This window comes from Serinus canaria, chromosome 1 (assembly GCF_022539315.1).
Source record: "Serinus canaria isolate serCan28SL12 chromosome 1, serCan2020, whole genome shotgun sequence".
NCBI classification, from domain to species: Eukaryota; Metazoa; Chordata; class Aves; order Passeriformes; family Fringillidae; genus Serinus; species Serinus canaria.
This window is the reverse complement of record NC_066313.1, coordinates 75,494,646-75,522,561: the sequence shown is the minus strand read 5'-3', so window position 1 is coordinate 75,522,561 and position 27,916 is coordinate 75,494,646. Positions and strand designations below refer to the sequence as shown.

General features: G+C 37.3%; 1 protein-coding gene across 1 annotated transcript in view; it reads right to left on the bottom strand.

Annotated features, from left to right (window-relative positions):
- Positions 1-27,916, bottom strand: part of UBAC2 (UBA domain containing 2) — an 87,045-nt gene that overhangs the window by 4,087 nt on the left and 55,042 nt on the right. Inside the window, exons 5-8 of the mRNA XM_030234433.2 lie at positions 26,162-26,285; positions 24,244-24,291; positions 13,322-13,567; positions 68-184 (exon numbers count right to left, since the gene is read on the bottom strand). Of these exons, the coding sequence (XP_030090293.1) occupies positions 68-184; positions 13,322-13,567; positions 24,244-24,291; positions 26,162-26,285 (535 nt within the window). The remainder of the gene's footprint in view (positions 1-67; positions 185-13,321; positions 13,568-24,243; positions 24,292-26,161; positions 26,286-27,916) is intronic.

Here is a 27,916-nt window from a genome sequence, read left to right as displayed (position 1 = left end):
GATAAAAAATTGGTAGAGATTAATTCCTAACCATTTAATATGACATTTTAAAACAGAAAGTGTTTACCTGCTCTTCAGAAACCTCAGTAGGTGGAGGTATGCCTTCAGATGGGTGATCTTGATAATTTGCATTATGTCTATGACGTAAAGGAGGAAACAGTCTATTCCAGTTAATCATCCCACCCTGAAAGCAGACACTACTGTCAGTCTTTGCAAAAAGAACTACAAATGTTTTAAACAAAAAGATCATCTGTATCACATTATATCAAAGCAGATGTTTAAGTAAAGTACTTTATTTTAAATAACAAAAACTGCTGTAGTTTCCTATGAAGCAAAGATTGGACTGGTTACTTCTTTACTTGTTGATTGAAGAAATCACTGCAAACTAAGGAGAAGTGCAAACAGAAGGAGGAAAGGATGTTTCAGATCCATTGGGATAGATCTGGTTTAGTACAGTGCTAGGTTTCTGAGGCTGAAAGACAGCTGTCTTTACTAACAGGGGTTCACCTGGCAAGAGGTGCAACAGCAGGTCCTACAAGTACTTTACAAAATTGCTGCTGAAGTTAACAAGGGAAAAAGAGTACAAGAAATAAGTGAGGAAAAAAAGCAAAAGGGGCTTCTCCGTGCATCAGTAAAATTACATCAGGAAACTCAGAATAAACCCAACCTTCAGGACACCTGGGACTTCCATGCAAGTGACTATTTCTGTGACATCAGTGTGACTTGCAGACCCACCACATTTACCTAACTTCTGTGGATGAAATATTGTTGCAAAACCTGGCCATGTTCCAGTGCCAAAACTACATAGCAATAATGCAAATACACAGCTGTAACATAGGTATGGTGCAAATCACAGAACTGAAACTTCCTCTTAACAACCAAACTTCAACTCTAGTAATAGTAAGATATTTGGAACATAAAGAATACTAAAATACAAGCCTTATGATTGTCCAGAAAGAATGAATCTTCATTTCATTAGCTTAAATGGACCTTTTTGAAGGGATTTTGTATCACACAAAGACCACAGATCCCATAAGCAGGTAAGAGCAAAGCCCAATCTCTCTTTTCTATAGTTGAAACATCTTTTGCAGACTGTCAGTCTGTGTTGTCCTTTCCCTCCTCCCCTGATCTCCCTGTTACTATGGAGAAGATCCCCCTCCCTTTCAGTATATATAGGACATGGCCTTCCTTCCTCTAGTTGCTCTATTTTAGTTCTATAACGTTTCTCAGAAGGCCTTCCTCTTACGAGAGCTTTTTCTTTTCTTCTCTCAGAGTGCTCTTCCTGCCTTTATGTATCCTTGGAGCATTAAATACCCCCTGCTCAATCAGATCAGCAACAGCTAAATATGCTCACAAAAAAAAATATTTAGCATTCCTGCCCTTTCCTTTGTTTCCTTCCGTTCTGTCCAGAGGAGACCCAACCAGCCCAGACACCACAGGGGGCAGTACAATGGCACACTTTAAAAAAGCATTTGAAGAGTCATGAGAATTGAAACATCAGCTTGAGAAATATTCTAGTCCCTTCTATACTAGAGTACATTTTTCCCTGTGAAGATGTGAAATAGCCATCACCCATTTTCAATACATAGATCCCACCATTAGTGAATTTGAATTTAAAAAGTATGTGTCTACATTTCCCATACTGTATAAAATATTTGCGTAACATTCATGAGGTTTTGATCAAAGGATTCTGTGTAAGTCTCATGTTAGTCAAACAGCACAGCATAGTAAAAAGGAGAACTGGTTTGGAGCATAAGCCTAAGGAGAACAAGGGATCAGATCTTCAATTGACACCACTGCACTACCTTGTGGTCTTGGGGAATCGCGTCCTGTACTTCCCCATCTATAATTTCACATAACTCAGAATTACATTGAGTTTGAAGGTTGAACTTTGAATTTCTCAGAGTCTACTAAGCTCTACAGTTCAGTGAGAGCACTGCACTAATGCTGCTTTACCTGTTTTTTGATTTAGAGATGACTTGAGGAGAAAGTAATGCTGCCACAAGTCATTCACATTGACTTGGTAAAAATACTAACAGGACTATGACACATCCCTTTGAGGCACCATAAGTCATACACAATAATGTATATCAAATACAAAACCTACAATATACATTAATTCACCTTTATCTCAGTGTATCTGAAGACCAAAATAAATGTACCTTTCCAGCAGTGCCCTGAGCTTCAATACTGAGCTGCCTATTCCAGTTTGGTTTTGCATCCTCCCTGTCCTATGCTCTCTCACCTAACACTACAGACTTGTCTACTTCCTTACCTTAAGTTTACAATACACTTTGCATTAACATACACATAATTCATTCTTTTCAATAAGAACTGCCATTTCCTAACAAATACAACTATTTAGTTTTGAAGGTTTACAGCAGATACCTTAATAAATTACAGATGTTGACTGAAGCATTCAAAAGAGTTTCACGTGAAGACCCCTTCTCAGAGAAAACAGACTAGACATCAAAATTGAGTATTTCAATTACCTTTGGAAACTGTGGTAAACATAATGTATCAGTTCTTAACTATATTAATGAGAGGAAAACATCCAACATTTAATGGTATGTGAACACTGATGGTTAGGATTAACCCTGACATTGTGGCGCACTTCTCATCTGTGTAGTCTTTTAAACTTCACCAAAACCGGGTGCTTTAGGATCACTTATCTTAACTGAAAGAAAATTGTTTCCCTTCACAGTGTTGCTTCTAATTAGGTGACACACATTCACAAGGTCAGGCTCAAAAGAGCAGGGATTCAAGGAACCGCAGCAGGAACGATGGGACTAGTAATGTGGTCAGTCTCATAAAGATAAGGGAAAACTGGGAAATGCAGCTAATATCTTAAATCCACGGAAGACGGAGATCAAGGCTATAGATTTACAACCGTGCAAAGACCTTCAGACAACCTTAACTATCACAGCAGAAACATAAAGATCTGTTTTAAATTGAGCCATACCAAGCACCAAATAATGTCTCTAACATCAAGTAAATATCACAAATTCCAGTTTAAACAATGCACAGAAGGAGATTTCCAAAGTAATATTCATTCTTGCCTTACAGAAATTATTTTGCAGACCTCCCCTTTATAATTTCATGATCATTTCTGTAGTGCAGTGGTTTTACACTGTGCCACCAGATTTACTTGTGAGAAGTCAAGAAGATTTCACATGAAGATATCCAGTCTGATTAATTTATGTAAGTGATGCTTCTAAACCATCTGAGACTCCCTCCTGGGAAATCAGCAAACTGTATTTAAGCATTTCACATCACACTTGACCCTCAGCACCAGCACCCAGCAGCACAGCAGAGCTCACACCAATCTTCTCACTCTCCACAGAAGCCTTGTCTCAGATAGCAGAGCTCTCTGGAGTGGTCCAAAGCAATAAGTAGTGGGGATGCTCCAGGGTCCACTATGGAAGCTCCTTTCCTTAGGAGCACTTTCAGTGATAACACTTTCAGTGTGCCAGTCTAATCCATTCAGTGAAATCCAGGCAGTTCTTCTATGATTGCGGTTGGCAGTTTGGTATAAAAAGAATTAAGTTCAACTCTACATGGTTTGGGGGCTGAGACTTAACATGACCCAGGACTAGGTAAGGAGGATGCCTTCAACCTCTTACATCAAGAGCTAGATTCCACAACTGACAGACTTGGGATATCTTGCACTGAGATTATCTCAGGCAATATTTTTCTTGGTCCTGATCTTTGGTGTCAGGGAGAAGCCAGTGCAGGTGTTCTGCTAGAGAAAGAGGAGCACTGAAAAATTCTAGACCATGATTCATAAAAATGCTGTGCACAACTTGGTGCCTGGGCCCTTATCTCTGTTCCCAACTCAGTCTTTGCCTTGCCATGCCATCAGGAAAAAGATCTGACAAAAGCACTGCTTCATTAATTATTTGACTAGAAGGGTGACAAGACAAACCTAAGAAAAGCCTATAAGACTTTCGCCCTTTAATCCTATGCTGTAATTTTTTAGAAAAAGTCAGAAGTTTCCTTTTGTTTAGCAGCACAGACTGGGTGAATCAGTTAATTTTAATAGAAGACAAATATACCAAGGAAGTAATTTTACTGGTCTCTAATAAATCACTATTGGAAATGGATTAGGAAAGCACTGGTGATATTGGAACTTCCATTACAGGAAGAACAACAAACTCGTCACAAGTTTAGATGACCAAAGAATGAGATTTACGAATGAAGCAAACTAAAGAAACAGGGAAAATAGCAGCTCTTCATTACAGAAAATGTTTTAAGGAAATGCCATATTGATGATTTACTCCTGGACAGCTGCCAAGGCTTTACGTACAGAAGCTGCGCCTTCTGAAGTCACATCCTTGATTTTGTTTTTCTTTTTTAAAATTTGGGTTGTTGTTTTTTTCTTTTAGTGGTGCCTGGGACAATTCTGTTTACAGGAAAGAAGTATCCTCCTTTCCTGCAGAATAAGGAAGAAATATCTAGAGCTAGCAAATGTCTCTGATTGTACAGCCTGCTAAAACGTAGTTATGCCACTTTTCAGATAATGTCCTTCTTCTCTGTTTTGAAAAACAGCTCAAACTGTTTCCCACATACACACCTGTCATGGCATATTTTGTAAAAGCACTTCTTATCCAAAGCTTCACAAATGAAAGTGTTGAATAATGGATAATTACCAAATATCCAGTTATGTAGCCTTCAGATATGCACGTATTTTAATTACATTAATTTCAAAAGAAATGAAAGCCTTTTAAAAAATCCTCTTGAAAGTGATGCACGTGGGTAAGATATTTTGATAATGTTATCTCCTGTAGATGGTTAGTGCCAGCTTGTCATCTACTTGCACAAACAGGAAGCACCTCCTGATATGTCCTGTTCACCTTTTCTTAACACAATAACCACACTGAGAAAAAATAAAAAGGAAATTGCTTTGCATTTCACCTTTTAAAGTTACATTTGTAAAATATTCCACTCTGTATAGAAGCCTTTACTTGATAAAGACATAAATACTGTCTTATTTTTTTTTTCATATAAAGCTTCATAACAAAATTTACTGAAAACAAGAAATTTACTGATTTGCTTCTCTGGCATAAATTTTTCAACAATGTATTGACTCCAAAGTCCATATACTGATGATATAAATAAACAAAAAAAAGCACAGTCTTGGATGACATGATATCAGCTACCCTAAACATTGCATAAGAGAGAAAAATGGTGAAATTTCCAGTACACTTACTCAAAGTCTAGCCTGCCTCTTTTTGTGAGGATAAAACTCTTCTGTTTTTTGGTGGTTTGGGGAGACTTTTTTTGGTATTTTGTTTTCCTCTTACTTTAATAACTTCCCTCTTTTAAAAGGGGGTAGAAAGATAACAGTATTAATGTTGTAAGCGTTGTTCTTAACAACAGAAAGAATCTTTCACCAAGTAAAGCACTCCAGCAATTTCTAATGATATTCTAATTTCCTGGAAATTTATCCTACAGACAAGTCTATTCAGCCAAAAGGCTCTGTCTCCAGCTCTCAGCTTCTGCATCCTGAACTTTGATGCCTGCATTGTCTCTGAGGAGTTCATATGTCACACAAGTTCAGAAATCCACATGTGGTCTTTTCTGAAGCCTGATCAGCTATTTCCTTTGAAATCTAGAAGGAACACCTTAATCTGGCTTCTGAAGCTGCCTGAGAGACAATGGAAGGGATTTCAGCACTGGCATGACTGCGAGGGCCCAGTGTTCCAACTGCTGAAGGCAGGTCCACCAGCATGAGCATGGAGTCTGTACTTGAGGAAAGAACTTTAGCTCTGTATTATACATTTTGCACAAAACAGAGTCAGTTTTAATCCTTACCCCATGGCTCTTTGGATCTGGACTTGTGACACTGAACTGGTATTGAAGCATGATGATTAGATGGATAATTCTTTACTCACCTCCTATGCAAAAACCTTTTCAAAGAGTAATAAGGAATAAGAAGAGACTGGAACCAAAGTGAGAAATCAGAGTTCTAAATTGTTTTGAATTGACAAGCTGAGATAACAAACCCTTGGCACAAAGGAAACTCAAACCTAAATCCTTCAAAATACTACATAATCTTACAAATACTACATAAGGTAAATATACATCCCTTAGTATATAAAAGGCTAGTCTGTGATGACATAGGGAAAAGAACAGATCAGAATCCCATTCTGGGAAGTGAAGTTTCAAGCTCTGTCTTAGGCTGCAAACAGGACTAGCTTCCATTTAATAGTATCTCAAAGGCAATATTCAAGGTGCCAACACTTTGCACCTGTAGAACTTCTTAAGGTATCCGCCCTGATTTCAGTTGGGATAGAGTTCATTTCTTCTCAGCAGCTGGTAGTGCTGTGTTTTGGATCCAGTATAATGTTGGTAACACACTGATATTTGGGGGTTTGCTAAGCTGTATCTATCTTAAGGATTATTTTTTGTGTGTCTCATGCTCTGCCAGTGAGAAGGTGCACAAAAAAAGGCTGGAAGGTTGCATAACTGGGACAGGTGAACTGAACTGGACAAAAGGACATTTCACACCATAGAATACCATGCCCAGGATATACAACTGTGTGAGTTAACCAAAAGGAAGGCTGATCCAGGTTAGGGAATGGGGTTTGGCCTCTGTCAGCCAGTGGTGAGCAATTGTATTTTGCATTACATATTTGCGGGTTTTAAAAATTTTACTATTTTTATTATTATTATTATTACTACTATATTTTACTTTGTTTCAATTATTACACTGTTCTTATCTCAACCTAGTTTTGATTCTCCTCACCACTCCACTGAGGTGGTAGGGGAGGTGAGAGTGGCTGTGTGGTGCTTAGCTGCTGGCAGGGCTTAAGCCACCACAGCAGCACATTAAGGAACAAGGGTGGAACCAGCTTGCAGTTGTTATGTGTAAGCATCAGAGTTCAAACCAGAAAACCTACACATTAAGGAGGACCATGTACTGCCTGAACCACAGGCTTCTTTTTTACTACCTACTAAGGAAAATGGGACTCTGGAAGAAGAAATGGCCCATCAAGACTTTTTAAGTGCAGATTGAAAGGACAATAGAAGCAGACCTGGAATCCAATAAGTGACTGCCCCAAAACAGATGCCTTATTTGCCCCATGTTCATTAGAAATTAAGAGACAGCTACACCTAAAACATCCCTGTCTTCTGTAAACAGAACTTGATTCAACAACAGTGAATTAAATACTTTGGAAATGTCTGGGGCAATTTGTTATATCATAAGCTTTTTATAAGAAATTGCCTCTAGTTAAATTGCCAGAGGAAAAGAATATAGACCACTCACATAGGAGAATAAAAATATTCTATTTCCCAAACAATTTATTTGCTTTTAAATAAAACAGTGTTTTTGCTTTATGAAGTTGTCCAATCACTGCTTCTCTAGGGAAGCTGATTACAAATATTAAACCAAATTCAAAGGCTATAGCTCAAAAGCTGAGTCAAAATGAAAGAGAATTTCATAATTCCTGTCCAAGAGAAAAAAGGATTGTTCACTACATAAGCAGGGTGCTACCAATGAGTAGGAGATAGAGAAACTCAATCTTGTGTTTGTGACAGCTGGCTGTTAATGAGACACACTCAGCTCATTCCAGTTGTACTAGTATCTGCTGGCTCTAGTTCTGTCAGCTTGTGGAATTGCCAACTTCCATAAAAAAGACAGAAATCTGAAGTTTCTGCAGTAGTCTGTAGAGGAAATAGTCATGAATTGATCATTACCTGGAAATTCAACATTTTTAATTTCACACCTAGAATCCATGAAAGAAGTCATATAGCAAAATAATCCAGAAGGTCTAGATAGCAGTGGGTTATCAGTTGCTACAAATACATTATTGAAATGAAACAGTTAAAAACCAGAGTTGGGGCATGGCAACATCAGCAGCATATGCAGTTTTTACAGTCAATAAACTCTTGATATAAATTCAAGTTTATTTTCAACACAAAGAAAATAGTTTTAAACAACTACAGAGAATAACCAAGGCTTGAAAAATGCCAGAAGAACACAAAAAAGCAAAGGATGAGTTTAAGACACACAGGTCTGAAGGAAAAGATATTGCTTTCTCTACAAAAATGGAAGCTGTCTGTTATTTGAAAATGTGTCCACACGTGTACCTTGGCATGCAGAGGAAGGGAAGAGTGATGGAATACTGAGTCTAAATTTAGCCACAGTGATTACTGTTGCAGCATACAAGCTTTATTCATGGGCTGAAATGAATCTGTAAATCACTCACTGGTTAACAGAATTCTTATTCTTATTCTGGCACACATATCCCAGGAGTCTAGGCACAAAAGCTTTTTTATCCTATTGGTACCCTACATATCACTGTCTTTGGAGTTTATGCAAGTTGCTAAAGGCGGTTTCTATTCAAATAGGTCACAAAATCCCAAAGAAGCCTTAGTAACACAGATTGATTGGAATGGAAACCCAATTAGAGAAAAACTTGGTGAGACACTTGGCTAAAAGTCTCACCCATTTATTCAGGTAAAGCAGTCTGGTAGTTTCCTTCCTGACAATGATACACAAATTTGTGGAACAAAACAGAAAAGCTGCTTCCATCTGAAGTCCTGGCTGTGACAACAAGGGGTTTTGTGAACTTGGCAATATATAAAGGTTGCAGAAGGTCTTCATGGTTCAAAATATCTGTTGGAAGGACTTCTTGTTGGTACTCAAACTTCTGAAGTCATTCAAGAAAACTTCACTAAAGTGCCACCTCAGTACCAATAGAAGAGCTAAAAAATATTCCCAAGTCTAGCTCTTCACTTTGAAAAAGAAGAATTGGACTGTCTAGGAGTATATTCACTAGGGGATTTCTTTTCTACCGTCCTGAATGAGGACAACATTCCTGAGGAAGAATTCTTGAGACAGGAAAACCTTTGCTCCATTAATCTATTTTTTTCCAAGGTCAGGAGTTTATTGCTTAGATATAACCAGAAGGTAAATTACCAATCTAGACACACAGTCCTTAGTTGACAAAATATGAAACTTGCAAATTGTTCAGGATATGAGGCTCCCCATAATAATAAAGACATTCAGTGTGCCTACCCACAGAACATCTCTCCTGTGTCCCAGGAGAAAGACATCTAATGAACGAACAATTAGAGGAAGCTCCTTTGTTGTAGAAGTCTGGTCTTTGCAAACAGCAGAATCTCATATATGATGAAGATGAGATACACATATGAGATGCCATGTGGTATGAATCTTAGGAAATTCTGGCCTCAGTGAAAATTAATGGCAGCTGGAAGAGAAGAACAAAAATACAGCAGGGAAAAGACAGCATAAGCTTGAAGTGGCCAACAGGGTAGAAAGAGAGGCAGTGAAATGAAGATTTTCATATATGGCTGTAGGCTTGTTACAGTCTGGAGCAACCTGGTGAAGCTCTTCCCTGATACAAGGCACTTAAGAGAATCCAAGAAGAAGGCAATATGATGTCCTTAACACACTCAGCAAAAATGCTCTGCAGATACAAAACTCATTCTTTCAAGATGAAGGGACTGAGGTAGATACACCACCCATCCCAAATGGGCACAGCAAGGAGTGCTCCAAGGAGTTGTACTTAATGCCAACACAAGGTGTTCCCTAACTTTTTGCAACCTTCCACCACTTCCACATAACAGCCTGTAGTGACATCAGAGTAGTCAATAGCACTTAGGCACGAAATCTTCCCTATCTATTCACAATTTGGTTCTCTGCCAGCCTCCCTCCACGTTCTCAATGGGAAGTGAAAGTCAAGTTGACGCCCTGATACTCACACTGGTGCACAGATGCTGCAGTTGCTTCCCTTTTCCCACCAGTGTTTTATTTGGGTTACAAAAAAGATAAACTTTAGAAAAATGATGAGAAATAAAAGAGATCTAGAAAAAGAAACATCAGGACAGGAAGACCAACTTTTATCAATATTACAGCAGCAAAAGGATAAAACAGCAAATGATTACTGGTGGTCAGACATGACAGGAGAGAACTTCCCCCAAAGTGAAGAAGCATTTTATATAGGAGCAAATACAAAGTATGGGAAACAAGAGAGATGAAGGTGAAGAGGTGGCAAAAATGTAGGAGGAAAATGGCACAGTGAGGCATGAAAATGTGAGAGTGATATGAAGGGGAACAGAAGATCAGATATGGGGAAAAAAAGAAAAACAGGACAAAATATTTACAAAATAGGATAGACAAAAGAGTGTGAAAGAAAATAACTATGAAAGCAAAGTTTAAAAAGCAGCAACAAAATGGCAAGCGGGTACTTTCAGGGAATGAATACATATGGCACACATTTTATTTTACTACCTTTAAAGGTGAATGTAGGTGATGCTATGTAATTCACACATCAAGATTGTAATTTCTCAGCAATATCCACAGGAGCAAATAAAGAACACAGTAAGATCTAGAAAGTTTTCAAGATGAACACTACCATGTGTTTAAGGGCTGTATCCACAGCAACTAGAAACCAACACAAAACCAGTCACCATTTAACCACACTCCCCTGAGAAACTATCAACATAACAGTTTCTAGCAACATATTCAGACACAGTGCCCGCTGAATATTTAAGAGCTAAAATGAGGTACACCGAATAATGAACTTGGTGAGTTTATTTTCAAATTCTACCACACACTCAATCCACTCATTGAATTCAAGGGTGTTTGAAAACCCAGCACTCACACACAGTTCCATGCTTCAGGTTCCTCCAGACCAGAAGATTTCAGCTAGAAAAAGGCTGGGAATGGTAAAACTCAAAGAAATGCCAGCAAAGAAATTCTGGGGTGATTGTTCCTTGCTTTTTCTTTTTTGTAGAAAGCATCCAAAGTGAATTCTGCTTTGGATAAAAGGGCTTAGGTGAACAGCAGGAAAAAAAAAAAGAGATAAAATTAATTACATCTCAGTATCACAGAGGTATACTACAAACAACTTCTGAGAAAGGCTTTTTCCCCAGTTTCTTCCCTCCCCCCCTGCCCTTTTTTTTAAAAACTTTTTAATGCTGGTTTGCATAACCTGTCAGGCTCATGTTCTTCAAAATTTCTTGTAAAGACTCAAAGAATAAACTTACTACAAAAAGCATCTATTTAAGAGAAGGGCCTCCCTTATCAGAGTCTGACAAGATTGCCCAGACAACGGAGCCCCATTAGAAGCACTGATCTTCTCCTTCCATAACGCTACCAACATCCAGGGAAACTGCACTGTCTCATTTCTCAAACAGATGAACTGAAAACTAAAGGAGTGTGAACAATGAGCAGAGCACCCTCTCAAGGGGCAGCTGAACAAAATTGTTGCACTATAGCATAGAGAAGAAAGTTAAATTTCACTTCTCTCACCAAGCAAAGCTGAAAGTGTGAGAGAAAATGTTAATTTATCCCACCTGTGGCACACTACCTACAGACAGCATATTGGGACTTCAGAAATCCACACAACATTTACCCAGAATATAATTCAAAGCCCGATCTGATGACTGACATGTACTTCACAGCTTTTATTATTTTCAATTTCACAAAAAAGCTGTTTAAGAAACTGATCTGCATTCTTTATAGCTTCACTCCCACAGGTAAAATTATCATATAAATTCTTTTCATGTGTAGCATGATCTGTTCCACTCCACTGTCTTCAAATTACACCTTAGCAAATTTCTAAAGGCAAAAGAATTGCCCAAGTACACCAATCCAGAAGACAGTTTTCAACTTGTCAAATACTATTTTGAGATTGAAAATAGTCTGTTTTGCATTTTTACCACTACACAGCAACCTTTTTGAGTGATACTTTTTCCGATTTAGCTGATGACCAGTAAATTCTGTGAGTGAGTCATTAAAAAACACCAGGTGGGTCAAAAGCTTTCATGACACACCTTTTCTGAAGAGCCTCTATGGAACATTCATACATTGATCCTATGGCCTTCTGATCACGGGTTTCACAGATTAGCACGACCAGTTAAATAAATGCTGTGCTCAAGTTAAAGGCTAAACATGAAGGTAACTTGAAAGTGTTTCAGCAACTTGTAAAGGGAAGCATCTTACTGATGTTCAAACAGCGTTCCTGCATTTTAGTCAAACCCCTCCACCTTTTTAAAGAATTCTATTTGAAGTCAAACATGAAAAGACATTTTTCCACTTTCATTGTTCATAGCCCAGGGAAAGGACAAGATGAGAAGAAAACGTTATCAACAGTTCTTTTATCATTTATCGTTCTGAACTTATTTACCGCTTTTTATAATTAAAGAGATATTAGAAAGACTGTCCTTCATAACTGGAAGTGGCTTCTTTCTCACATCTGAAGAAACCCGGCTGCACTCCTCACAGCTGCTTGTAGTCCAACATACAGTTTCAATTCATTTTCTATTACAATGGCAACATTCAAGAATTGAGTAATTTCTAGTTCAGTTCTTATGTTAAAACTGATCGGTGTTCTAATAGGAATGGAGAAAAATAGATTAGAAGTCTCTGCTTGAGGAATAATTTCATCATATTGAAACGTTAAGGAAATAAGTAAAACAGAGTGATGTTATCAGGGGCTGGAAACAAAGAAAGATTCATACTCCAGTTGCAGGACAAAGCTTTATGCCATCACACCTCTAATTCTGGGAATGCATTAAGGGTAACGCAGCTATATGTTTGCACTACAACACCCCCAACACAAAAAGAACTTGTGTATCAGTAAAGAGCTGTGTTTCAGGCAAAGAAAACTCAGTGAAGACAATGAATATACCTAAGATACAGGAATTGAGACACCACCTGCCTTGTTTTGCTGCCCTACAACACAAAGTCTGAGAATATCTGGATATGATAGTTTATATAAAACAGAGAAAATAAAAAGACTCTGTTATTCTGTTCAATAAGGAAATAAACCAAGAGGATTATACATGGTAAACAGAAAGTCACTTGTGTTTTACCTCTGTAAGTTAGAGAATTTGATTTCTGCCCTTAAGAAACAACCTATACACCTACAAACAAAGGAATTTCATAGAAAATTTTCAGGCTCTCTGAAAAGGCTGCTGACCAGACAGATACTCAAAAGAGTGAGGAGCATTTTGACTTTCTAGCTTTACACAATGGCTTTCACTAAAGACCACCAAGAAGCAATCACTTTGCCTTTCAGCCTCACTTTTTGTGATAGAATGCCAGGAGTACTGATATCCCCACAAGATAGTCTGACATCCTGCTCCAAACTTGTGCAGCAGTTTGAACATATAAAGCTATACAAACCACTTAAATGGCTATCAGCAGCACAACAGTGTGTGAAAGACTGATGGAGAAAAATTTAAAAATACATTACATTTAAGAAACAAGGGCGATGAAAGATGCACAAACCAAAAAAATGTATTTCTTATAACAAGATAATCCTTACAGAATGTATAGCAATACCTGCTGCTGTCGCTGCCGCCTCATTTGGGCAACCTGAGACATCATGATTTGACGATCCAGTAACTCCATTCTCTGCTGCCTCTGGATGTCAACTGTGGCTCCCATTCCCACTCGAACTTCATTCGTTGGTTCCGCAGATGAGAAGACTGGTTCAAGAGTCCAAGAAAATATCTTTGCTACCCATCTGGGTACACAAAGAATTCGATGAACTTTTAACATGCTGCTATTGTAGCAAATCCCAGAAATCTAAAATCAAAAACAAAATGTTAAAAAAGCCCTGAAAACCAAAAAACTTAAGTACACCACATTTACTTTGAATTTGGCTGCAGATAACAGCTGGTCTTTCTGGTTTTTTAAGCACTTTTAAAGTATTTACTCACAGTTCTCAGTCAAGAATCAAAGAATGAACAGGGGATTTCTTTACTTCCCTACAACAACAAATTGCTTTTTTAAATCTGTGTGGTGCATTGCCTGTGACTGATAAAGTTGCAAAGGGTTGTTTGTTTTGGAATTTGAGCCCAAGCCAAATGACCCTTTCTAAAACTGGTCAAAATGAAAATAAAATTTTAATTTCTAGTAAAAGAGCTGGTCAGGGTATGCTGCATGCTGACCTGAGAAGATTAAGACGGCTCTTGAGGAAGCTGAAGCACTCTGAACAGCCCTTCAAAAAAAAACCAAACCCTCTTAAGACTTCTGTTCCCACCACCTGAATCTCTCCTTCTAGTAAAAATAAAAGCAAACCAGTGGAACTGAAGTTAAATCTAAGACTATGCACACACTCATTCCAAAAGAAGCCCACCTGCCTTATAGGAGGGAAAATAAACCATTTGAAAACCAAGTCATTAAAAACTGTGATACTGAAAAAGCCAGTTTTTGTGAGGACCTTCTCCTACCCATAATTAAAAAAAAACAACCACATTCCCTGTGTTCATGCTTGCCTTGGGGCTTGATTTCATTTCAGATTCCTCAGGAGAAAGAGAAATCCTGTGCCCCATAAAAGGAATTACAGTCATCCCTCAGCCATTATTTTGAATACCTTTGTAAAGCCACAGCCCTTGAGCCCAAAGTGGTCCCATCTGCATTCTGCTTTATGCCACATTTCAGCATTTGTGACTCTTCATTGTCTATTATGCCACAAGAATTATGCTGTCACAGCACAGTGAAATGAACCGGAAAAGATCTGAACCTCAACAAATCTGTAAACATACCCCAGAAATGAAATTATGTGGAAAGCAATGTAGAAACTCTGAACCTGATGTATTTATTTATTTATTTATTTATTTATTTATTTATTTATTTATTTATTTATTTGGGGCTATTTGTTGTATCTCACTGACATTTGCATAAAGATACTAAATGCATTGGTTATTATACAAAGGGAGACACTAAAGGAAAAACCAACATTCTTGAGGAGGGGGGATATTTTTCAGATTATTAACAAGGTTATTGTAAATATCCAATGAGGTAGTGAGACTTTTAACAAAAACACATTCTGCTTTTGGAAACAATGATTTTTGTTTTATTTTACTTTCATTTTATGACTCATAGTTGGATGTACAGCCCAAGCTGTTCGTTGCTTGACAGCCCAAGCTCAGGCTGTCATTCTAAAATGAGAAAGAACAGTTTAAACTACTCTCAACCTCTTCAGTCTTTCAGTTGTGCTATGAGAAAGGAGGTAAATGCTATAAAAGCGATAATTACATCAGACTGAAGGCTGCCTTTAATTAAAATTTTCTGTATTCAAAGGAAGGTCCTAACAGGACAGGGCACTGTAACAGAAGCTTTTTCATGACCTTAGAGATCCTTTCCTCAGCTCTAGTGAAACTGTTCCAGATGACTACAAACTCATGACTGAAACTGTGCACATCAACTGGAAACCAAGGCATAGCTATATTCATCAAAAAACAAAAGGAAGAAAATTCATATCACTTCTGCAATTCACCTGTTTTTGGTATGTACTGCTTGATGTGTCTGCCTAGCAAGAAGGTCCCCCAGAAGCAAACCCCCTGATCCTGAGGGAGATAGGTAGATAGACTCCTCACTCTAGAAGACCTAGATTGCACAGTAACTGAAAAAGCAGATTTGGGGAAGCAAGAATTACTGAACCAGATTGCAAATATTACATACATATTTAATGTGATGTTTTCTTCAATGCAAAATGCACAAGCAGCACCAGAACATACAAATTATCTCCCTTCCTCCCACCTTGTTAGGTGCAGGTATAGGTAGTATCATTAGCCTATGGAGCCAGGACCCCCTCTTTTGTTCCAGAGATTCTACACCTGATTGTACAGGTGTTAACTAGACAGGGAAAAAAGTCCCACTCAAAATACTTTGTCCAACATCACAGCAACATTCCTTCACTTTTTTCAGATGTCCCTCCTTGATACTGATCTCTGCTCTCTCTTACCACCTTTGAAAAGGTCTACTGTTTTCAAAAATCTCGAACGGGTTCAAAAAGTCACAAGAACAAAACAAAGCAAGCGGTGATAGGAAAATCTACATCTACCTGAATACATGACAAATCTTGACATGTGTCTGAACATACTAACCACAAAGAGATCATTATTTATCAAGTCAAGACAGAAAATAGAGCAATGAGACAAGAGCAGCCTATCTTTGGTGTTAGTACTTTGGAACTAGTTTGTCTCAGAAGGGAAGGCATACTGCAAACCTCAATTAGCAGCTACATCAGTAAAAGCATTCTTGTCTTTTTCTCAGCAGAGATGGCTAGGCATAGAATCATTTAGATTGGAAAGGACCTTTATGATCATCAAGTCCAGTTGTTAACCCAGTACTGCCAAGTCCACCATGTCCTTAAGTGCCACATCTATATGTCTTTTAAACACAAATAGAGATGGTGACTCAACCTCTTTCTGCCCTGGGCAACCTGTTCCAGTGCTTGATGAACATTTTGGTGAGTAATTTTTCCTAATATTCAATCTAAACCTTCCCTGGCACAACTTAAAGGACATTTCCATTTATCTTACTTGGAAAAAGAGATTGACCCTCACCTTTTTACAATCTCCTTTTAGGTAGTTGTAGAGAGCAAGTGATTCCAGAGCATTTAACCAGAAGAAAAGGCTTTATAAGGTTAAAAGTTTATGGACATGCTAAAATTAAGAGCTATTATATGGAAGTATAAGAAACTTTAAAACGCTATGATCAGTTATAACAAATAATAAGTTTCAAATAGTGAGGGCAAGGTAGCTATTTCCATATTTCCAATAAGCCCAGAATGGAGACATTTGTAGTTAAAAAAGGTCTTGTGATTCAGTCTGGCTCAGGGTCATACTCTCATCTTAATGTCATGTATTTCCAAAGAACTTCCTCTATAGCTGGTCCATATGCAGAACTTGATAGATATAATTTTAAAAATCATAAGCTTTGACAAAGTAAAAAGCAACTTTTTACACTGTTTTTGTTACTGACATTGAGTGAATTTCTAGTGTTTAAGAATATAGAGCAACATTGTTTATTCAATGAAGATAAAATAACCTCATCATATTCCAACTTCAGCACTGTACATCAGATTAAAGGGCTACTTCCCCCAAACAGAGGAGCTTCCACTGCATTTTAGCCGCCATAAGTCACACAAAAAAATGATGTGGTTATGTTCATGCAGTTAAAATGGAGAATTTGTGGCTAGCAACATAAGGTGCATCTTAATTTCGGTTAGTCACAGAATCTTCCACCATATTGTATGTGGCACAGTGCTAAGAAGAGGAAATGGAGGATGCTGGAAATTCTCTGGCATACTGCAGAATAAAAGTGTGCTTAGATATTTTCAGTTTCTTAATGCCGTGACTTACTACTGGTTCTTCTCATGAACTTTCCTAACCTCCTCCTGCCCCTGTATAAAGCCTGACTTCCCCTCCCCTTGCCTCAAGTCCTTCCAAAGTTGTACATTTTTGAGAAAAAGGAAGCAGCTGTAGTTTCTCTGCAATAAGGTAAATTAAACATGAAAAGCTCTCCAGTATTTTACATTGCAAAGATACATATGCCCCATAAGTAGCTGGAATAGTACTTAAAATTTATATCTTTAAATTCACTGTACTTTCCCTTCAAAAAAGAAATCAAACAGAAATAAAGTAGACAGACTGGTGTAGAGAATTATGTTTAAAATTATTTTAACTAACAGAACTTGACATGAAATACTCGATTATTTTGTTCTGAAAAATGTAAATACATTCATCATAGGTACTCAAGACTTGGATATTTTCAGATACCAACAAATGAAAAGCAAATAGTTTTCTTAAGGTGAAGTTACATTTTTATACCTATTTTATCTGCTTAATCCTTAGCATGTTCTGAATTCTAAAAATTAGAATCAAAACATGGGTTGAAGTTTGTGTCACAATTCTGCATTTATTTTCATTAGAGACAGCATTTATCAAGCCAAGAGGGATTGGTGAAAACCACCCAAGAAACAAAACTACCCAACAAATAAACCCCACTATACATGTATTTTCACCCTCTGTCACAATTCTAACAGATTATTTTTGTTTGGGTTTCCTTTTTGGAAATTGTTGCAAATAATATAAACAGCCTTTTGTAAGAGTTACCTTGAGAGAAAAAGAACATTATAAAGATACTAAAATATTTTTCTTCAATTTTGCTTCCCATTGATTTGGCTCATAAATTTTCCAGATACCTTGAAACACTTTTCTTCAGAGTTCATCAGTGCTTCATTGGTCAGATGGAATCTTTATCAGCTAAAAAACATTGTGTATGTGCAAGCATGACTGTACTGCCATTTCAGCACAGTACAGCTACTCTTAACTTGTACTGGTGTCCTAAGCATAGGTTTCCTTGGTCTCTGCCAGCGTTCTGTAGGTGATGATTAACACATTGTTAAACAAATCTCTTTAATTAAAAGATCAGGATATGATTAATCTGACCCAACATAGATATCTGTAATTTAAAAGCCTACTTAATAAGCTGCTTCTTTAAAGTTAGTGTCATAGTCACCAGAGAGAAATAGGCACTCTTGGGATGTAACTCATCCTTTGGCAGATGTCTCCAAAGTACACACACAGCTGAATTACTCTCATGGATTCCCTCTCTGAAAAAGGGCAACATTGCTGCTAAAAAAGCAAATACTGATAGAACAATCTAATTCCTAATGAGCAGTTGGTATAATTGACCAAATAGACCATATTTTGGACACAGAGACTCTTCCTCAGATCGAAGAGAAATTTAGAAACTAAATACAAACTGAAAACCAATATCCATTTTTCTACAGAAGCCACAGATATTACAGAGAAAGTGCTTTATGACATATTATTACCTTTTCCTGTCTTTTCTCACTACTTTCTCCTTCTTCCAGAGCTGGAAATATCTGCATTTCCCTCCTCCCCGGACAATTACAACCTCACTTCCAAACCAACATCCCCTGTATTCCAGATGAACCAATTCTTTTTTTTTCCCAGATGCATTAACTGATGCAGGAATAAGTGCTTGTAGCTTAGTCAGTTGTCATGTGTTCACACCTTGATTGGGCAGGGTGTCACAGCTCTCACCACAGGGAGCATTAGGTCAATAAAGTCAGCAGAATGTGGTGGCGCTCAGACCAAGTCACTTACAGTCACTCAGCTGAACACTGAGCACTGTCCACACACAAATACTGCACATTAGTTAGTTTTGGGCAGGATTTAGCACATGTGTTAATGTACATGGACTTGCTGGAGCAAGTCCAGGTCACAGAGATGATCAAAGGACTGTGGGAGCATCTTTCACATGAGGAGAGGCTGAGAGAAGTGGGGCTGTTTGGCCTGGAGAAGAGAAGGCCCAGGGGATTTTACCAAAGTAAAGAAATGCCTGAAGGGAAATGAAGAGGACAAAACCAGGCTTATCTCAGTGGTTCCCAGCAACAGGAAAAGGGGAAATGGGCACAAACTGAAATATGGGAGGCTCCTTCTGGGGATCAGGAAACGCTTTTTCACTGTGAGGTTAACTGAACACTAGCACAAGTTGCCCAGGGAGGTGGTAGAGTCTGCATCCTTGGAGATACTCAAAAGCCATCAGAACATGGTCCTGGGGCAAGCTGCTCTGGGTGGCCCTGCCTGAGCAGGGAGGCTGGATCAGCTGCTACCCTCAGTGATTCTGTGAACTGAGTACATGCTCTTTGGTGGGTAGTTCTAGCAGGAAAGGGGAATCACATCCGCTACACACAAAACACATGGTTTTACTTAGGTAAGTACTTAAGCATAGGCAGAATTTTTAGTAAATGAGTAGTCTCATTGGTATTAGCAACACTATGTGATATTTATACTGTAATACCAATGCCAGATATTCAGAAATTAACTAGATCCAACATCCAGCAAACATTTACCTGAATCCACTTACAAGCACAGTTAGTTACAAAGTGTTCAAAAGATATCATACTTTGACTAAAGTCCTACATGAGACTGAATGTGGATGACTAAAGATGAATATCCAGACTAACTGGAGGATGAAGAACAATGCACAGCAGGACAGAACTGTGGAGGTAACTGCATACATTAACAGACTCTGACCAAAGATTCTCTTTGAGAAAGCACATTTTTAATATTAATTTTAAGTATGTAGAAGGGATGATATTTTAAGTGTGAACACTATACTGTGGGGTAATACAAATGCAAATACAAAATGTTTTGAAACATGTTTTAAAATAACAAAGAATTCAGCATGCACTGTTCAAAATCACTTAAGAAAGATGTGAAAGAGCAAGAAAAACAACAAGAAAATCAATGATTCCTGATCAGCTGATCAGATCAGATCTGATCAGATATTAGCTACATAATACTATTTTTAAGACTAAAACAACGAAAGTCTGGTTTAATTATTTTGCTCCCCCAGCTGACTCACATTTTATCCTATATATGCCAATTCTAAAGGACATGAATTCACTATACAAAACCACCTCAGCTGGATGAACAACTAACAGAAAAGATGGACAAAGCTCTTAACAAACAGAACTCAAAAGTACAATCCAAGTATACTTAGGAGCATTTAACAGCATCTGTACTCTATGTAAAACTAAGTTAGCCACTTCAAAATTATGAATAATAACTAATGTACTCAAAATAAAAATCATGCACTCAACACTGTCTGAACTTTCTATCTTAACCTTAAGCTGTTAAAGTACAAGCTCTAAATTACAGATTCTCTACATTTTCCAATATCTAGATATAAAAAGCACAACTTTTCATACAATCTGAGAAAAGAAAATTCCAGTGTAGCACAGTAACAATGCAGAAAACTGTTGCATACAGCTTGGTGAAATCTCCAAGTCAAGCAGGGTTTTAGAAACTTCTCAATTTCAGTTTCCTAAGGTTTTAACAGAACTCTACATAAATTCAAGGCAGCTCACAGGAGACTTGCTGGGTTCCAAATTTTGAACTTTATGCAGTGCAGGTCATCTTGCAAACAAATAAAAAACTAACACGAGGTAAGAAGAAAGGCTAGAACACTAAAATCACAGAAAGGGCCTCAAAGATACCTTCCCCCTATCAAATATAGCCCTAAGCTACTCAGAAAAACCCATGGCATGTGATCTGTCTGATGACATTATCCTAGAAAGTGGAGGGAACTGCATGTGTTCGTGGGACATGTCTTCTGCTGGTCACCAACCTGAGCTGACTTCTTTAAGCAGATATGCTCTAGCTATGACTGAGCCTTGACACACCTCTCAAATTTCCATCCTACAAGAGTATAGTGAGGAAAAATGTAAAGTGGGAATCCAAGAGACTTTAAAGGGGTGGGGAAAAAAAAAGGGAGAGAAGATGTCTACATCCAATGAAACATGAATACCACTTCCTAAGGTGTTTTGACTATTTTAAAGGAAAAAAAAATAGTGAAGTAACTGTTTCAAGTCTTCACTAAACTGAGTGATATGCACTACACGGAAACACTTCTGTCAACAACTACTGAAAGAATTTTGGGCATCTCTAGTATGTTTCCTAATTTTATGGCACAAACCCCAAAAAACTCCTATCACAAGAAACAAATTTGGTCTGTATGCACCAGGCATCATATATTCCTGGCAAAATAAATCACAAGAAACTAAATTAGTCTTATCAATCATAAGATAATTACAGATTACTGATTACATCAGATTTGTGAATTTCTTTACAGTCTACTTAATTAATTTTCTCTTCCTTATACATAAGCATCATGTACACATGTATACATAAACAGCATGTTTTATACAACATACCAGCAACTGACACACCAAAAGTACAATAACTGATTGTCCAGTTTCATGTGGACAGTAGAGAAACTGCCTTTAAGACTGTAATCCTGTGCTGGTTTAAAATTAAATATAATAAGGTCTTCTTAAATATAAGAAGGTCTGCTGTGTCTGTCTTTGTGATAAGGTATATTAAATATACCTTATCACAAAGACAGACACAGCAGATCTTCTGTATTCCAATAACAAAACATGAGCTGTAATTTCTGCACCTGAGAAAATTTCACCATCAAAACTACAAATTGTCAAAAATTCCCTATCACCAGGCACATTACATCAATGCCCACCTGCCCACATAGACTCATACATGCATATCTGTAATGCTGGCATCACTCAAAACCACTGAAAACAAGAACTCAAGGCAGTAGAATTCCCAGTACCTCTATACCCTGCCTAGAATTCACAAGAAGGTCTCATGATACTTGCAAGGATGTAACTAAAAAGTCAGATCCCATTTAGTCATGTTCAAATATAGACTGTGAGAATTTTAAATAAATCTAAACCAGGAACTCCCTGAAGACAAAGTGGAAACTGATAACAACTCAGAAATTGTGCTGGCACCATCCATTTTAATATGGATTCTACATAAGCAGAAGTGCAACAAAAGCTAAATTACAGAACAGCATCATAATACACTCAATATGAGTGCCTAAGTGACCTTCAGTGCTTAAAATATAGTGAAGTGTCTACCAGGCAATGAACTAGTGACTAAATATTACACCTATCTGACTGGTGTTCATGCCTTTACTCATCCTTTCTGTACAAATACCTGAAAATTTGAGTCCACAAAGACTACGGTAGTAAGCTAGAAAAATGTTAAGACTAGTAAGAATTACATAACATAGGTTGTCAGAATTACTTAACATTAATTTGACAATCTACTTCTGTAATTGTACATATACATATGTTATCAACCAACTACACTTGTAGTGCTAAAAGGCACCTTTATAGTGTTGCATATCCTTCCTCAGATTATCTAATATACTGTGAAACTTTATTCCTTTATCAAGTTTTCTCAAAAGACACCAAATTATAATTTCTAACAGAGGAGAAAAAGAGACTTCCTAATCACAGAAGTGTGGCAGATATGCTGTGCAAAAGAAATGGCTGAAAATCTTAACATGAATTTCTTTTTCAAACTGCAGCACTTCTTACAAAGTCGTATAATGCAGCTCTCTGCTTGCTGCAGAAAAAAATTGAGACTGAAAACTTGTCATAATTGATGATGACTTAATTCATGCTGACTGAAGCAATATGAAAACTTGAAATTATTTTTTTAGCCATCCTGTGACACAGAAGTAACTCAATTTAATCCTATGGATTTACACCTAAGTAAAACATATTGTCAATCTTAAATTTAAAAAAAAGGATAATTTATAAAAAAGATTACTAAGAAAGTTCAGCAAGTTTCATTATATAGAATAATAAAACTTTATATTAAGAGGGAATTAAAATAAGAACTGTATAATGTATTATGAAAAAAATTGAGCTACTCTTTATATGTCTGTATAATCAAGTATACACAGAGCTTCTGTCATCAGGAAAGAGGGAATTAAAATGCCTTTCCATTTCTTTCCTTTCCTTCCCTCTCTAATGAACACCTGCTGGAAAGGAAGGGCTATTAAAAGAGCCAGCAGAGTAACAGGAAGGGTAGTGTGCTTGGAGGAAGTCACAGATCCTTCAGTGGGCACAGAGGCTTGGGCTGATTTCCAGGGCAGATAGATTCTGATTTGTTAGTTGCACTGCTTTCATCGATATTTATAGCAAGATCAAATCATGAACACACATCACTGTTTGCTGCTCTGTCACTCCTGTTATGAGTTATCCTAGAAATTCAGTCACTGCAAATGGTAAGAGATCAAACTACTAACTTTTAGCAGCATTTCCTCCTGAGCTCAACCCAAATTTAAATTAGTAGGTTCTACACAGCAAGGGCATAATTTGAGTTCTCCATCAATTTAATAATGAGTTCCCTTGGAAGTGGCGGCACTCCCACTGTCGAAAAAGGTTACAGTCTTTTGGGCAAAGAAATCAGCCTGAGCTCCTAATTTCTAAGCCTGTAAAATTTAAAAAGAAGCTTATCAGTATCTAACAATCTGAAAGATTTAGCACAATCTGTTCCAGCACTAAGCACTTTACCAACAACAGAGTCAGAAAGGAAAAAGACAGATCACAGCTCCTTTATCTGACTGATGTGATGAGCGTGATTTTGTGCCCTTGCTGCCATTGTCATTGTGAGAAACAGCGGTATTATAGATCTCCTTGGAGAATAGCAAAGCATGAAAAACCCTCACAGCAAAGTTATTAAAGCTGAGTTTTGGAATCAAAGCCTGAGGCTTGCTGAAAACTGGAAAACAAACCTCAACCTAGGGTACACGTTTCTATCATTTCCTCAATAATCTCATTTATACTTGTGGGTGTACAGCTATATCCATGGCAACAAAATTAATTTTATGCAGGGAGCAGAGGCACCCTGAAAATACTAACCACCAATTTTGCTGTCTATCAGTTTATCACCAGCTAGTCAGTGCTTCACATATTTAGAAACTGAAGAGAAAAACTTTCTACTTACCAACACAGACTGTTACTTAGTAATTTCTGTTCTTTTTGAGTCCAAATATACTGTGCTGCTCACATACGTAACAGAATGTTTTAAGCAACATATGATTTTTTTAACAGTAAGACTTACCAATCCACTTAAGGCTAAAATCCAGATGTAGGAACCAGAGGTTAAGAGCTAGAAGAAAAGAGCAGGGATTTAAATTTTTATTTTACAAAGTTCTTGCTATATGAACCACTAAGTTGCAAAATGATATAGGTTATGCATTCATGACAATGGGAGACGTCAGACTTTCACCTTTGTTAAAATTCAGTTTACCATTAAAAAAAAAGTATTCCAGAAGGAGCAAGTGGAAAAAACACAGGGATCCAACAATTGTTCTCCTTCTACAGAACAATACATTTTATTTTCATATAGCTTACTAAGTATAACAGGATGTCGGTTATAGGCTGCACAGAAAAACAGGTCTGAAAGACAGACTGAAGCAAAGGAAATGACTCAGCAGCAACAGGAGAAGAGTTCCAAGCAGGCAGGCACTCCAAGTGAAGCTCTCAGACATGCAGTCACAGACAGACTAAGCACCAGCATCAAAATTAGGAAAATAAATTTCTTACCCAGTGACATATTTCCTGACATGAAATCACGGAAATAAGTTGGCGCAATTTTTTTTAAAATCCTTATAAGTCAACATGGCAGCCCATAGCTTCTAGCAAAGTATGTGACTAATCACCTGGAGAAGGTTATTAGCAACTGGAAAAATGGACTGAAAATGGTTACTAAAATGTTTCTGCTGATGCTGACTGAATCATGAGAACACCTTCCCTCTAGAGTTCAGACTACGGAAACAGTGACTTGAGATAAGGGCAGAGTTTACAAATGAGAAGAAGGCAAATGAGTCTTCCCTCAGGCTCTGTGTGATGGCAGCAAGCTGCTCAGCAGGGAGAGATCCCACAGACATACAGGGCTCAGTGACAGCACTGACCCAAGGCTGGATGTGCTGTGTGCACGAAAGCAAAAGGCAAAAGACATGATGGAAAACAGTCCACACATTAGCATGGCTTTCCCATGAATGCTATAATAGTGGAAGTGATGGGCTCAGAAGAGAGGAAACAAGATTTCTGAGAGACCAAGAAAATAAAGTGCTGTAGCAGAAAGTGAAGGAAATCAAAGGCTGAACAGGAAAGAGGATGAATAAAATGTTCATGTGGAGCACAAGTCAATATTCTGAAACTGACTACTTATTCTAAAATATGTTCTCCCACATTTCACACAGCTATGGTGTATTCCCCATTGCTTGTGCCAGAGCTACTTTTGAATCCCTAGAATATATAGAAGTGAGACTAATTTCTCATCAATTTGCACATCTCATCATTCAGGTTGTGACACAAATGTCCATTCATTTCTAAGCTGCTGGGTTTTGGGGTTTTTAAATTCTGTTTTGAATAATTACTGACTTTCTATACCAAGTAGCTATATTTTTCCAGTCATATTTCACGGAATACTACATTATGTTACTGTTCTCTATGTTACACTACTCTACATTACCTGTCACATGGTAATGCATGATATACAAGTAAGATTAATTTATATAAAAGTGAAATTCAGCCAAAACCTTGATTATTTACTAACAGTCTTACCACAAAAAACACTGTTCTCTACAGCTTTGTTTGAACTCTAACAGACAAGAGAAAAATAAGCAAATTCAAGAATATAAGCAAACTAGAAAGGTAAAAGATAAAAATGCTTTAGGATCAGGTTCCATTTTAAACTCTTTTCATCTAATTCATTTTACTGACCAAAAAAGCCCCTGTGGAATTGTCTGTTATATTTTCCCATGTAAGAGAAGGTAAGGACAGACCACTTGCTCATCACTTCAGCATACTAGAAACACATATTTCTCTATGTTTTAGCTCATGGGATAGTTACTAGCTAAATGTAGGCTGAATCATGCAAGTGGAAGTATCAAAATTCATAGACAAACAGAAATACTAACTACTAACAACATTATTAGTTTATTAAAAGATGAACAAGCAAGTACATACCATACCTGTAAACCCAGTATGTAGACCAGAGACTTGTTTGTGATAGAAAAGTGGCCCAATACTTGTGTCACCTGCACTCTTGGAATGGAAGAATAAAATGGAACAAACAGCGCGAACACAGGACCCAAGCTGCAAAAAGAAAGAGGCAGGTACAGATGGTTATAAGAATGATACTAGCAACAGTAGTGTCAAACAATCAAAAGGAGTTAATTTTAAGTACATAACAATCAAAATGTTACACCACCCTGCAAACAAAGATCTTCCTTGGGAACACAAACTGGTAACTTCTGGCATTCTAGGTAATAGATGAATCAGCAAATAAGAACAAGTGACAAAAATTATTTCTTTTCCCAATATTTAGGATTGGAAGCAGAAGAGAAGGCAACATATTTCATCTAATAGCAGAGTCCTTCCATAAAGCACAGCATACAACAAGAACAGCAGTAATCTCCTACATCAGAATAAAATATGATTCAAATGGACAAATGGTAAGGATTTTACCTTTCCCAAAAGGTTAAGGAAATCACTTCACTTATGAAGCTAAGTTCCCAGTATTTACCCAGATGTGTTAGAGCACTGCCAATAGAGTACAGCATCTAAGATGGGAATACTGACACTTTGATTTAACTTTTACCAGTGACTTCCATGGCCTTACAAATAAAACTTCCTTTAGGGTCCTCATCTTAATCACAACATAAGATGCTTTTAAAATTTTTAAACCATCAGGAGACTCACAGAATCTAAGACTTCAAGCCAGATCAAATCTTGTGAACTTCAAGCCTAGACTGATCTTGTGAACATGAGCTAGTGCATTTCATTCTGACACTCAATTTTGCATATAATCCTTTTTACATAAACAAAATATACCTGTATAAACAGACACAACACATTATTGAAATAAACTGAAATCATTGAAGTTCTAAGAGTCAAAATGCTATAAGAAAGCAATATACAAAAATTATTCTTCATATGAAGTTACTCCATTGTAGAAAATATCCACTGAATAAATCAGGTTTTATAAGTGAAGACAGAAGAAAAACAAAGAAAAAATATCTTTTCTCTTCTTAGAAAAGTAATTTTAAATTATTTCTTTCTACTCTGACCAAATTGAGAGAATACCACAACTGTGGCATGCTTTTCAGGTTTTATTGATCCTATGATAAACAGTGACTTAGAAACAGAGACATCACATGCAAGAGTGCACTCAATCATAAGATGGGAAAGTACAAAAAGGAATTTCCCAAGACTGCAAGTGCATTTTAAAATGAGATTAGAGAATGCTAAAAGGTTCCCTAAATGTTAGTATTCACCAATTATGTCAACAGAGACCACAGAAAGCACCACCCCAGTCCAGAGTGGCTATCAGCTAAATTCAAAGACCAGTGTCTGACACTGCTCAGTACCCAACAACCTAGAGTTGGAGGAAACTCAGTGATGGGCCTTTTCTGCTATAACAGTAAGTTCATAGGCACTACTACAGAGGTATGATCCTAAAGGAATCAGTGTTGGTTTTTTAGACAGAGTTCACATCTAATATAAACAGGTATTACCCAAATACCATTCAGGTATCTTTTTTTTAAAATGTCAATAATGCCCTTCAAAATGTTGGGTGAAACTCATTTGTACAGGCAATTCCACTGCGTGAAAATTCATTCCAGTTAATTTTAAACGTTCACCCTCAACCTTCTTTATATAATTTTGTACTTTGAAAATTTCCCTTTATTTTCTGTTGTCTTCAGTATTTTCAATAGTTTACTAAT